The sequence below is a fragment of the Stylophora pistillata genome, chromosome 11 (genome assembly GCF_964205215.1).
Source record: "Stylophora pistillata chromosome 11, jaStyPist1.2, whole genome shotgun sequence".
Classification (NCBI taxonomy): Eukaryota; Metazoa; Cnidaria; class Anthozoa; order Scleractinia; family Pocilloporidae; genus Stylophora; species Stylophora pistillata.
In genome coordinates this window covers 10851544-10866371 of record NC_142529.1, presented here as the reverse complement: position 1 = coordinate 10866371, position 14828 = coordinate 10851544, and the positions used below count along the sequence as shown (strand labels likewise).

Below are 14828 nucleotides of genomic sequence, written 5' to 3'. Positions count from 1 at the left end.
CGTACAAGTAAAAAAGAGTTGCTCAGAATTACCAGCCATTATGAATACAAGTTTTTTTTAAGAAATTCACTATATAAATTTCACATTCAAAAAGTGACAAAAGAGCATATTTTATCATATTTTAACCAAAGATAAAGCCAAATGCATTTAAGTACAAGTCTCTCTCTCAGATCTGAGTGAGCAGAAATGACTTCCCTCTGGAAACACATCCGCTGTGGTCAAACGTTACTCAGCTCTATTTTTTCCCCTTTTCTTTTCTTTTTAGAAAGGTGTTATATGAGACCTCCCCTTCTGTTGCATTACATAGATAAACGCACAACCATGACCAGTCTGAGAGAGACCTCATATTTGTAACTTAAAAGACATTTCGTTATAGAATGAGGAAGTTTTGAATAAAATATTCGTATTGAAGTTAGGATAAAATGAATGTTCAGCAAGTTTTAGGAGTTCCCGAGTATTTATCTATTCATTTCCAAGAGCAATTTACATTGTTTTGATCCCTTCAGCATTGGGATGTAACCGTCGCGATAAAAAAGGAGAATTTTTTAACCGCACAAGAAAATCGCAATTACAAGCTAAGAAATCCATCACCTGTTGTATATGACAGCTTACGTAACACCAAAACACGTACTTTTATCACATGAACCAGACGTAAAACTGAAATTAGATCCGATAAAGTCTAATAATCTAACTATTGCTTGTCGTTGTTAAAGACGATCACTATGAATTTCAAGGGAAAAAAATAGAGTAGGTAGAAAATAAAATTGTAAAGAATATGGTTTGAGAGCCAAATGTCCTGCCACAGTTATGTTACTGAAATTCTTTTGAAGACATGCGAAACGGAGTACAGAAAGCTGCAGAACTTCACGTCTTACAAACCTACCCAACTATTTCAAAATAAGTTCACATCTGTAAAAAATTTAAATTTTAATGATTGGGTTACAATTCAGTATATTCCGAAGTCCAGTAAAGCTTGGGTTAGAAAAGTGAAAGTTAGACGTGCTGGCTTGAATATCCTTTTAGAAAAATACAGTGAGTATTTTCTTTGCCTTGCCTCCAGTTTTTTAAATGCAAAAAAAAAAAAAAACTTGAAATATTGACAAACTTCGATCACCAATTTATTTCTGTTTCGTATCTCTTTCTCTTCAATAACGTACCCGTCGAGCGTTCTCAAAATAATAACCGTGAGTTTGTGAGTTATCTCACAATGTGTTGATATACGCGCAAAACTCGAGAACGATCTAATTCCATGGGCAGCAAAGTGCTTGTCTGATTGTCTGCTTCACTGCCTGTCTTACTTCTCTAATCTTCCAGCAGTAAAGAAATGGGTTTAACGTCGAGTTACAGTAGATGAGGCAACTGCTATTCCCCAACTGACGACGAGGTTCGATGAATATGATTTGCTATAAGTGATTACCATTTCCACTATGCTAAATGGCACGTAACAAACAACTAATGCTAACTGCACCTACAATGCACTGGACACTGCCTTTCTGTATCGTGCAACGTTTAGTGCATTTCGTTGACTCGGCTGTTGTTGAACAAGATCTCGTACTTGAAACGTGATGACGACTAACAGCGCGAAAAATCTTTGTGTGCGGTGCGATTGCGATCACTGGGCATGGAGTTTGGACGGTGGATGGAGGGAAGATTCCTTGTGAAGGACAGTTAGAATAAGAGAATTCCCAAGAAATGTTGTGAGGGAGAGGACAAGATTGAATGCTGACAAATAAATTGATTGTTGTTGTAATCCACCAACCAAAGAAGGGAAGCAAAAATGTCCAAATATTTGTTGCTTTCCACCTTGTGTCAAATTTTCAGTTGCGTTCATTTTTCAACCAAGCCTAGTAAACGGTCGCCTCATTTTCCCGCGGGCTTTCATTGCAGCAAAACATAATTCGTCTTATCAGCACCTGCCGAGTAATTAATACTAAAATCTACTTTCTTTACAAAGTTGCCTTAAAAACCTGACTCCATATCACTTATCTATCCTATTTAGTTATGCAAAGAAACTCCGCGCGCTAATAACGAGGTCTGAGAAAGACCAAAGAAGTTAACATAGCCTGTACAAAAATTGAGAATGACACTGAAAACTTAAGAGGACGTAGGCGTGGCAAAGCAAAGCAAACTTTATTTACACAGGGTAGCCCATTCAGCTCTAAGGCTGGTATCCATAGGGGCCCTGTATTGAAAATAATTTACATCAAATTTCTAGAATAGATATATATATATATACAATGACTAAGATTTCACAACTACATCAACAGCCTAAAACTACAAAGCTAAAAAACACAATCAAAACATAACATAGTAAATAAAATATCAAAATTACGGTAAAAGGAAATGTTTTGCTCGGCGACAGAACGTTTGAATGTTTTCACTCTTCACAATGTTTAAAGGAAGTTTATTAAAAATTTCTGCGCCAGTAAAAAGAAAGGTCCTTCTCCCAAAATTCTGTTTTACTTTTGGTAGGGATAGCCTCAGACTTTGCCTCGTGGAATAATTGTGAATATTCGAAAGTCTGGTAAAATATGATGAAAAGTAACCAGGAACTAATGAGTGGAGACAGAGAAAAACGAGTTTAGCCTTGTGGTAATAGCGTCTACTGGAGAGAGTCGGCCATTGCAGCTGATCTATTGCTTCAGATGACCGAGAGCAACGTGTAATAATCCGTGCAGATCTATTTTGTAAGCACTGTAGTCGATCTATATCTTGTTGTAAAAGGTTACTCCAGGCAATGTCACAGTAATCAAATAAGGGAAGAATTAAGGTATTATGAACAAGTATTGCTGCCTCTTTTGTGACGAAACTTCTAATGCGGCCCAGAATACTAACTCTTGACGCCACCTTTTTACACATATAGTCTGTGTGAGCCTTCCAAGTCATAAAATTGTCGAACACCACGCCTAGGTATTTAAAAGTAGTTTCGCAAGAAATGAGCTTTCCGATAAGATTAAGATTTAAAATACAATCGCGCTCTTTATGCCTTCGAGATGTAAATAGTACACACTTAGTTTTTGAAACATTGAGAACAAGATTGTTGTCTTCTAGCCATTCAGATAGACATTGAAGATCTTGATTAAAGTAAAAAGTTAAATTGTCTACTGTTGGGCCAGCAAGATATAAAACTGTGTCGTCAGCGTACATATTTGCAGAACAGTGTTTGACACAACGTGGTAAATCATTAATGTAGACAATGAATAACAGGGGTCCGAGGATGGACCCTTGTGGCACTCCAGAAGTTATAGCAAGCTCTTCAGATGAATGAGAATCAATTTGCACGAACTGCTTTCTTCCCGTAAAGTAGTCCTTAAACCATAGAAGGCTTTCCTCGCATATACCATAGTACTCTAATTTTCAGAGCAAAATGTCATGGTCAACTGTGTCGAAAGCCTTTGCCAGGTCAATAAACACAGAACCAGTAACAAGGCCCTTATCCATATTCAGGAGAATCTCGTCGGCGAAATAAGTTACAGCCGTCTCAGTTGAGTGCATTCTTCTAAAACCGGACTGTAATTTACAGAGCAAGTTATGATCATCAAAAAAACTTGCAAGCTGCTTGTGGATTAAACGCTCTAGGACTTTATATACCACTGGTAATACCGATATGGGGCGGTAGTTTCTTGGGTCATCTTTTGAACCTGATTTATGTAAAGGGGTCACCTTCGCTTTTTTCCATTCTGCAGGAATAACGTTTTGTTGGATAGTTAAATTAAAAATGAGCGATAGTGGATAGGCCAGGGCGTCTGATCCGTCTTTTAGTAGACGAGATGGAATACCATCAACACCTGTAGCTTTCTTCGGTTTTAAATCTTTAAGAGCCTTTCTAACTTCCGTCGCGGTGATCTTTCGTAGATTAAATTTTTCTGGGCGGACAATTTGCGGTAGCCATTTGGAAAAGGATCGCGCGGTTGATCGGTGGATCGACCTTAAATCTTCGGCACAAGAGACAAAGAAGCTATTGAAGGTGTTACACTTGTCTTTTGCTTCATTAGCTGTACGAGCAGTAGCGCTGCTACTCTTTGAGCCATTTCCGAGTAGCCGTTTTAGGTTTTTCCAGGTCCCACGGGAATCTCCTCTTGTCTCCTGGAACAGTTCGTTGTAATATCTTTCTTTCTCTTTTCTGAGCTTCAAAGTCACAACATTGCGTAAGCGCTTGTAAGAGCTCCAATGAAGCTCATTGTTTGACCTCAATGCCAGATTATGAAAGCGGTCTCTCTCATTCATTAGATGTCTCACCTCACGTGTCAGCCATGGTACCCTATTTCCCCTGACTCGTACGCGGATTCTTGGGGCATGGGTGTCGGCTACTTCACAAAAAAGGTGTTTAAATGAGTCCCATGCGTCCTCAACATCTGCGAAGGAATCCGTCAATGACCATGGAACTTTATTTAGGTCTTCAATGAAAGCATCACGATTTAAACGCTTGAAATTCCGGGTATCAATTATCCTCGGGGGAGGCGGTTTCAAACGATGCAATTTACGGACGGCATATGTTGCGGAATGATCACTAAAGCCAACTGGTATTACCCCAGAGACATATAGATCCGGACGACTGGTAAAAAATAAATCGATCAGGGTCTTTGAATTTTCAGTTATGCGAGTGAAATTATCAATAATCTGCCGCAGACTAAACTCTTTCGCCATGTTCATAAAGCGCTTCGTAGATGCAGGTTTATTCGACTGTTTCAGGTCGAAATTCAGATCCCCGGTAATGACAATTTCCTTTTCCCGATCAGCCATTACTGTTAACATATTTCTCAAGCCCTCAACGTAAGTTGCAACGTTGTCCGCATTCGGTGGGCGGTAGCAGGAACAGAAAATAAAACCTTTAGATTTTGGAGGTGTTATTTCCATCCAAAGGCATTGAATATCCGGTTGATCATTTTCAAATTCTTGAATAACTTTGTAATTGAGGTTCGAGGAAATGTAAATGAGAACACCACCATTTCGGCGGGTTTTATCTCTTCGTACGAGTGAGTAGCCGGGAAGCTGAATTTCACTGTCACTGATTGATGAATCTAGCCAACTTTCGTTTAGGGACAGAACGTGCGGTAGGTGGGTCTCACAAAAAACTCGGATCTCATCCATCTTGTTGACAAGACTTCGCACATTCAAATTACAAATTCTTAAGCCTTTTACCGTACTCAACTTGAAGTTTCCACTTTGAGAAGTTGATTTTGGACCAGGGTTTCGCTCAACATTGCCACTGGACAAGAGTAGCGATAAGCATAGGCAATAGGCCAAAGTAGAGGTGGTGTGCTTTGAGAGTTTGACTTTATGGTTGCCCGCCGTATCGACTGCTCGAGCTGCAAACTCATTCAGCGCAGTTTGAGCTATTTTTGCCTTGAAGTCGCTTTTCCAGCGCTCGTTTAATCCTTCCAAAGGTTCTTCACCAAGCAGACTGCCATGTCGAAATATTTTATGCCGGTTTACCGGCAAAATAAAGCAAAGAAGGTGAAATAAGTAAAGAGCTGCCGAGATGCCAACCAACCCTCTTGCCGCCATGTTGTTCCGTTCATCTATGATGGCCCACTTTGATTACCTTTCTGTCCTTTTACGACACCCACTTGAAAGGCGCTCTAAGAGTGCCTTAATAAACTACACATAAATTCCTTGTAGTAAACTTCAATGTAGTAAATAAACTACACATAAATTCCTTGTACGATTAAATCTGCATTAAGCGGCAATATTGTTTAAGTGTAATCCTTAAACCCCTCGACCGTGGGTATTGACTGGAACCGCATCACGCGGCTACACAGCCAAACATCAGCTAGCGCATAGAAGCTCACTAACAGCATCACGCTGTCACATTAAAGCATCACATGCGTTAAAGCATCACATGCAGCCAACCAGCCTCCAAAGTGAGCATGTAAAGATGAAATAAACAGTTTTTAAAAATCAAGTTTCCAGATGGGATTTGATTTCAGTTGTCTCATCAATTAAGGATCTGTGTTTATTGATTAGTCTACGCATTGTGAAGAAAAAAAAATAAAGGATATTGGTATTCGTTTAAGTTTTTGAAGCACAGGTGTACTGTTAGCCTCTGTTCAGAATTATTCCGATCAGACATAGTGCGTATCTGGGGAAATATTGACTGACCATCCATATGACTCCGTCGTTGCAGCGGGCGGGATTACAAAACACAGCATTGGCACCTGAGGTCGCTTAAAAGAAATCTGTGAAAACGCCGACGAAGTGAAGAACCTTGCTTCCAGGATCTCTCTTCCTCTAGGCCAATCATATAGGAATGGGATGTCGAGCATGTCTTATATCCAGACTTCGCAGCTTCCCAGCCATGTAAGCCCCTTCTCAATTTTCCTCTGGAGGGTAAGGTGCGGCTGTACTCAGGTTATCGCCGGGGGTTTCCGTCTATTTTGTAGCCAAAGGCTCCAGTAACAGTCAAAGAAGATACGCCTTAAAAGTTAGAAAGTTCAAGCGCAAAGCTCTGATCATGTGCTAGATGTTCACATAAAATCAAACTCAGAATCCGTTAGAACCTCCCAACCCTTTACACCCAAATTTCAATGTGCGCATTCTCCATACTGTTTTCCATACAGAACTTACACTTTCTTAGGTGCTGACAAGGAGAATTTATTTAAAAATTATATCTTCTTTAATTGGTGATCACATTTCGTTAACTTTGTACCTTGATTTTTCTTTCAAGCTCTCCAAACTTTCAGCGTACTTTGTATATTAAGATACGAGCACTGACACACGAATCAATTGTTAAATGTACATGTCAAAGTTGAAGAGACATCTGCTGGACATGATACACTCGACCTCGATTAGAGTCACAGCTTTCATAAACTTTCGTTTCCAATAATAATTACTTTTCTTTCGATTCAACATTTTTCGCTTTAATGTAACTCTACCATTTTATTTACCGAAGCGGAAATAGCTGAAAGATGAACCAAAGGATTAATTCAATCCCTAAAAGAAGTAGAAATTTAAAATATCTAATTCTCATGTAGGAGTCGACCCAAGTTCCTATTTCTATCTGACTGATTATTTTAGCTCTAACTAAACAACAACATACTGGTCGCGATCAGATGTTTATTCCAGAAGAAAAAGTTTAATTTCAGTTCAAATTAACATTAAAAGGCAATTTTATTGGTATAAACAAAACTACATCTCCTATGTTATTGTTTGACAATACGACGAGGGAACCCTTTTTTGAAAGTTATTGAAATGACAAAATAAGCAGTGTATTTAAAGATGCTGTTATTTTCCAGGGCCGCTATTCAAGTCTGAGATGATCCCGCTGCATTGTACTGTAGTCAATCCTTAACTCCAAAAATACAAAAAAAGAGTAGAGGACCGGCAGTTGGTCACTCTAAGGTGGTAGGCACAAAGCGACCCTCAATTTTGAATACTGACTTAAAAAGTCGTTCTAGTTTCTTAATTTATATTTCTTTTCCGCCTTTAAAATATAATTTCAGAAAAACAAAAGTTCTGAAGATAAAACTCTGCATGTAACAGCTGGTTATGGTCGATGCTATCTTATATGCTTTATTAGCTTTGTCCACATTCACAAGTGACTGAAACATCTTCACATACTTATAAGCATACTAACTATTTCCTAATAAAAGTAAATTCGAGACCAGTACTGGAAGGGCCCGCTTGGTAATATGGCATCAACAACAATCGCTTCCTTTTAGAAAGAAAAAATAATTTAACTTGTCTTATTCTAACACAGAATACTTTGAAAGATTCTCTTAAACTACGCGTCGAGATTACATCCAAAGCCGTGGCGTTACTATTGCTGTGAGAAGTGTATAATGCAATAATGCATGCATATCTCCTGTCCAATTCAGACCTCTTGTATTTTAGCATGCATATGGTGGCATGAAAAGAATAAATGTTTTTAAACAGCAAAAGGAGGCGCTTATTACTATAGCCTATCGTTAAATTGTCCCTTGAGAAATATTGAGTATCAGCAATAGCCAGTCGCAATTGTATCGAGCTTCTTATTTGAAAGATGTGAAAGGCAGGCTTGCTGACATGAAATCTCCTTTTATAAAGATACAGTAAGTGTTTCCTCTACCTTGCCGTCAGTTTCTTAGCTGCAAAAGGCAAAAAACTATCGATAACTTTCGATCAACAATTTGTTTCTGTTTATTATCTCTTTCTATCCAACAACATATCCGTCGAGCGTTCTCAAAATAACCGTGCGCTTTCGAGTCATCTCAGAATGTGTTGATATGAATGCTGAACTCGGGAAGAATCTAACTCCATGGGCGGCAAAGTGCTTGTCTGATCTTCTGCTTCACTGCTTGTCTTACTTCTCTAACCTTCCAGCAGTAGAGAAACGGGTTTAACGTCGAGTTACAGTAGATTAAGGCAACTGCTATTCCCCAACTGACGACGAAGTTCGAGGAATATGTTTTACTATAAGTCATTACAACTTCCACTATACTAAATGGTACGTAACAAACAACCAATGCTAACTGGACCCACAATGTACTGGACACTGCCTTTCTATATTGTGCCACGTTCAGTGCATTTGGTTGGCTCGGCTGTTGTTGAAAATGATCTTGTACTTGAGCCTGATGACGACTGAGAGTGCGGAAGATCTTTGTGTACGATGCGATAGTCATCATGGAGCATGACAGTGTTATCATCGTGCCATACCAATCCGTTATTCGGCCATCTAAAGGTTCACATAAAGCAGCGACACCTGATACAACCCAAATGGTAGCCACAATGATATATGTGCGCTTTAAAGTTACAATTTGTCTGTATCTCAGCCCCAACAACAGGGCGAGCAGTCTGTCCATGCTAATGGCCGTCATTGTGAACAACGACACTGAACATAATGCATAACTTGTCATCGAGAATGCGTCAAATGCGAGTCGACAAAGGCTCCACTGTTCATAAACCACACACATCCAGTGAGTAGAAAAGAGAGGCTGACTAACAAGACCAACCAACAGATCAGTTGTTACCAGACAACGAAACAAGAGTTTGGACGGTGGATGAAGAGAAGATTCCTTGTGAAGGGCAGTTAGGATAAGAGAATTCCCAAGAAATGCTGTGAGGGAGAGGACAAGATTGGATGCTGACAAATAAATAGCTTGTTGCTGTAATCCACCAACCAAAGAAGGGGAGCAAGCCTGCTCTTCAAATCTTTCTTGCGTTCCACCTTGTGTCAAATATTCAGTTGCGTTCATTTTTCAACCAAGCCTAGTTAAAGGTCGCCACTTTTTTCCGGTTTTAATTGCAGCAAATCATATTTCGTCTCATCAGCACCTACCGAGTCATCAATACTAAAATCTACTTTCTTTGAAAAGTTACCTTAAATCCCCGAGTCCATATCTTAATGGACGAGCACTGAGACTCGAATCAATTGTTAAATGTACCCTGTCAAAGTTGAAGGGACATCTGCTAGACACGACACACTCCACCTCGTTTAGAGTCAGAGTTTCGTTGTTAATAACAATTCCTTTTTTTTTCGATTCCACATTTTGCGTTATTGTAAATTTATCGGAGGGGAAATAGATGAAAGATCAACTAAACAAGATGTATTGCGTCAAATTATGAAAATTTCTCCTTAAATATTTCTCATATCCTTAATTAAAATTGTTAAAGCAGAAAACCGCGAAACCATTAGTGAAGACAGATAAGCAATTTTAAGTCTTGAATGGTGCGATCTCTTCGTCCTTTTGTATTTTTGAAAGAGTACAGCCACCTTCTACGCTGAAAAAGCTTCTCAACTATTTGTCTTGGCATCTTATACATAAAAACAAAACGAGATAAAGGTGTTTTAAAAACCGCGTATTCAGGCTATTAAATTAGCACTTAGGACATACAGAGAAATGTTCGACACTAGTATGATAATTTTGCTCTGTGATGACATAACTCTTTCTTCCGAAGCAAACTATTCTTAGGAAACTTCTTCCATCATTTCTCTAAAAAAGCCTTAGATGTTTCGATTCTCCTCAGGGTTATTTGTAACTGTACGTAACGAGAGACATTTTTAAATTGACAGCACCTGCCAGCCAACGATGACGAAAACCTCACTTTCATAATAACATTCAAACAGAAATTTACGAAGTAACGTTCACTACTTCAAAATGCGGATACACATATGTTTACTTGTAACAGGTAATTCTTTTCCCCTCTTCTCGAGGGGAAGATCTTCTTGCCAATTATCCATAATAATTAGTTAGGCAGGATGTTTATCATCCAAATATGTTCTACGTGACAACTTCCAGAGTGTTTAACCAAATGGTTTAGTTCAATCTTGAAATGAATTTGCACTAAGAGATAAAAGTATAAATTGTGCTATTATCATTTTCTCGATGTGGTGTAAAAGCCGCCAATACCAAAGAAAACTGTCCTTGATAGGAAAAATGAATATTCGAGGTTAAATGTTAATCGACCGCATGTAATTAGAAATGATTTGAACGCAGACTGCGTAAATGACAACTCTAGACCGGTTTTTCTCCTGTTGTTCACATTCGACTAAAATTGAAAACGGAGACAATCACTCGAAAGTTACGAAATACTACGCAGCCAAATTAAAGTACCCTCCTTCTCATGTCTCCTTTCCGTTATCTTTCATGATCTATTACCTTTTTCTTCCTTCAAAATTCAAGCATTCCCTTCCCTCAAGCAATCAAAAATCTTCCCTTACTATTTCTCCATCGAACAATTTGTATTACGTGCAAATATTACTAATATCAATTTGACTGTGCTTGATCGATATGAGGTAAAAGCTTGGTTTCCAACGGGTACACAAGCTGCAGGTGCTTAGTGTTTTGGAATATTAACAAACAAATATTATTTGAAGACAAAATGGGGAAGTCGGAAATCAATCCATGTAATGTTAATACTGATAACGACAATCTTGATGATGATAATGATAATAATTTTAATAATAATAATAATAATAATGATGATGATGATGATGATGATGATGATGATACTAATTAATACAGATAATAATGATAATTACAATAGTAAAGGAAAACGTATGGTAACGTTCAATTTTACTTTCAAGTTTACCTCATTACCTTTTAATATCTATTCACCTTCCATCAATTTTTATCATCTACGAGAAGACCTAAATTATCAGTCGTTAGCAGCTCTGCTATCTTTCATTCTGACGACATTCCATAAAATTCTTTAGATTGTTCTAACATAACCTTCCATTTATAAGGGTTATCAAATTTATAATTAGTATGTGTAATCAAATGGCGACGAGTGAAATTAGGAAATAATTTCACTTGCGTTTTGTCAAAATTCTGATAATTTCCCGAGCTTTTAGGCGAGGGAAATTATCAGAATTTTGACAAAACGCAAGTGAAATTATTTCCTAATTTCACTCGTCGCCATTTGATTACCTTTCAATATCGTGGGTGACAAATTACGTTCTTGTTTACACACGGAAGCGTAAAATCGCTCCAGTACTTTATCCAACTGCTCGGGAAGAATCATCTCCAGGTTTTTCTCAAGGCTATTTTCGTCACACCACTTCTCAAAAACTCGCACCCAGTAATTGTACTCTTTCGCGTATTTAAATTTTCGGCCGCTTCTTTTAATTTCGTAACTTCTTCAAGGGTCACCGTCTTAAATCTCGACGCCATCTTGGCTCTGATCGAGATACAAGAGATGTTACATGGCAATTTTGTAATTTCACATGTGAAATTAAAAATTAATGCTGAAATTTCGCGCCAAAATTATGGAGTAATTTGTCACATAGCTATGATATTATGATGATCGACCAGGAAAATTAAGGTTAGTTCTGCAGCTCATTCCAATCTGATGGATTGTGAATTTCATTCAGTTGTTCGAGATGATGTCACACAAATTGAACGTCTCATAAAATGTATTCTGTTCTTTTATAAGTTTTGTTTTGTGTCTTTCTTTTTTGCGGGAGGGAATTGGGGGCGGTGATAAGTGGCAAGCAAATTTATTAAACGGGGAACAAATAAGGAAACAGTGTGGGAACATGGGAACTTAGGACAATTTTGGAAGGGAACAAGGGAACAAGGACCCCCCTGGAAGACCCTTGCTTATGGCCACGCTTGTGTATGTCTATGTTTTGCATTTACTATTATCTGAAGGAGGAATTAATTTCTCACTGATACCAGCTAATAAGATTCCTTAAAATTCTCTAGATTGTTCCACTATAGGGTAGATGTTACTAATTATATACTAAAATCGTGAATGGCGTTAAAGTCGCGCTCTAATTTGTTAATCAAACTCCGAATATCCTTTGCAAGATTCATCTCCGAGCATTTTCGCGCGGGATTTGCGCCAGACAATATTGTAATCGTTGCAGGAATAAATAGTTGAAATCATCTTCTTGTGCTACATTATCTCATTGTTTTAGTATATACTAAAACAACTAATCATTCAGTGTTACCATCTGTGGCTAGCTACATAGCCACATCCACTTCGGTGAATAGTTGTTGAAAGCCGCTCTCGCTAAGAACGAACCTCTCGACTTCCCTTCGAGAAAAAAGTTTTCTTTTATTTTTTGCCCATGAAATGGGATTAGCCACATCTATCAAAAATAGTTTAGTTCTTCTCAAATTCTCTTTTTTTGCGTCGCTACAAGCCAAAATTGATTTTTTGCCGGACCACTCGTGTGAACAGCGATCGAACGTGTAAGTTTCACAAATTTTATGGAGAGTGCTGCGACTGCAATAATATAGTTCACGGAATTCTCTCTTGCTACAAGGTACAAGATGTATAAAGTCAGTTCATAGACAAAATATGGAAATTTCACCTGAAATATTTTTTTTTATAACAGCATTATCAGAGGAGACCCCCGCTCTCTTCCACCTTAATGCGCTTATCAAAGATTCACTAATTTGTAAGATAGAATTCTTTCGAATAAAAATGGAGAGGATCGCTCTTAATTTATCAAAATTATTTAGAAAAAATGGCGAAACCATAATTGATGACAGGTTAATAGTTTTAAGCCTTAAATGGCGCGATATTTTCGTCTTTTTTTGTCTTTATGAAAGAGTATAACCACCTTCTACACTGAGAAAGCTTCTCAACTATTTGTCTTAGCATCTTATACATTACAAAGAAAAAACTAAGAGCATAGGACATACATGGAAGTGTATGACTGGTACCATAGTTTCACTATGTGATGAGAAAAAAAACTTCTTCCGGAGCAAACTGTTCTAAAAAAGCAGAAAATGTATTAACGTATGACCTGTTTGCTGCTTTGTTCATATTTTCTCCTCTTTTTGCGGCTTTCGCAAATTAATTTCAAGCAAGCGCTCGACCATCAAAAGAGAAACAATGTTACTTACAGTTATCGGACAAGGAGATGTCAAATGAAATTTGAACCAGGAAAATTGCACTTCTTGAGAGAAGAGCAAATATTTATGCTTGGAAATATCTTCCATCATTTTGCTAATAAAACATTCAGTTGTTTCGTTATTCCTGCGGTTTACTTGTAACTCGACATAGCGAGAGATATTTTTGTCTTCACAGCACCTGCCAGGCAACGATCACGTACACCACACTTTCTTAATAACATTCACAAAAAAACTTCCGCAGTAACGTAACGTTCACTCTTTCAAAATGCGAATACACACATGTCCACTTGTAACAGGTAGTCTTTTTATTAATCATTCCAAAATCCCAAATTTTTGTTTTTGGCACCATGAACGATAGAGATATTTCTTCAGGAGGGGAAAATGTTCTTGCCAATTATCCATGATAGTTATCTTTGTTCTGCGTCATAAGTTCCTGTTGGTCCAACTGGTTAAGTTCAATCTTGGAATGAATTTACATTAAGAAAAAAAAATTTTAAAAAATGTGCTACTATCATCTTACAATATTGTGTAAAAGCCACCGATGCTAAGGAAAACTGGCGTTGGTAGGAAAAATTAATATTCAAGGTGAAACGTTAATCAGCTGCATGCAATTTGGACATGATTTCAACGCAGACTGTGTAAATGAAAACTCCATACCGTTTTTTTCTCTGCCCCTCACATCCGACTAAAATTGAAAACGGAGACAATCACTCGACGGTTACGAAATACTTCGGTGGCAAATTAAAGAACCCTCCTTATCATTGTCTGCTTTCCGTTAACTTTCACGGTCTATTACCTTTTTCTCCCTGCAAAATTCAATCATTCCCTTCCCTCGAGCTACCAAAAATCTTCCTTTACTATCTCTCTGACGAACAATTTGTGTCACGTGCAAATAATATTATTATTAATTTGACTGTTCCTGAGATGAGGTAAAACCTTGGTTGTTACATGAACACAAGCTGCCATGGCAGGTGCTTGTAATCAAATCTTCCTCTGGAGTCTAGAAGAAGGTTCCCTATACTTTTTAAGGTGAAGCCGGTGTGATTGGGCGATTTTTTTTCTCGTGAATTGGGAATTGACTTTTGCTATTCGTGATTCTTGATTAAAGATGATTAGATCTTTTCCACGTGTACGATTTCTTTTTTAGTTTAATGTGAGCTGAATTAAACGTAATACGTGAACCATTTGTTTTGCACAATGAATTTCCGGCGTATGTATTTTTCTCGAACGGCTGTGTTTAGGTTTTGGCATGAGCCCTCATAGTTTTGACCAAGGTTTCGCCCAGAGATGGACTTCATGTATGGTTCTAAATTCTCAGTAGTTAGCAACTCTGCCACCTTTTATTCTGACTAGATTCCATGAAATTCTTTAGACTATTTCGAATTTCTTTACAGTGGCCAATTTACATTATCAACTCAGTTGATAAAACCCAAATTACCTAAATAAATATAGATAATACTTTGCTTATATTTTCAATTTTTTTCTCGGCTTGCGTAAATCAATTTCAATCGATCGAGCATCGAAAGAGAAACAGTGATACCG

The 14828-nt window shown here is 37.9% G+C and overlaps 1 protein-coding gene across 1 annotated transcript; it reads right to left on the bottom strand.

The window, feature by feature from the left end:
• Window positions 1-7894: 7894 nt before the first annotated feature.
• LOC148720011 (melanocyte-stimulating hormone receptor-like) lies at window positions 7895-9612 on the bottom strand. The gene has a single exon (XM_088739383.1). The coding sequence runs from the start codon at window positions 9171-9173 to the stop codon at window positions 8229-8231; it is 945 nt and encodes a 314-aa protein (XP_088595509.1). The 5' UTR covers window positions 9174-9612; the 3' UTR covers window positions 7895-8228.
• Window positions 9613-14828: the final 5216 nt, after the last annotated feature.

Coding starts and splice junctions, on each gene's coding strand:
- LOC148720011 (XM_088739383.1), bottom strand. CDS start 9,173: ATGAACGCAACTGAATATTTGACACAAGGTGGAACGCAAGAAAGATTT.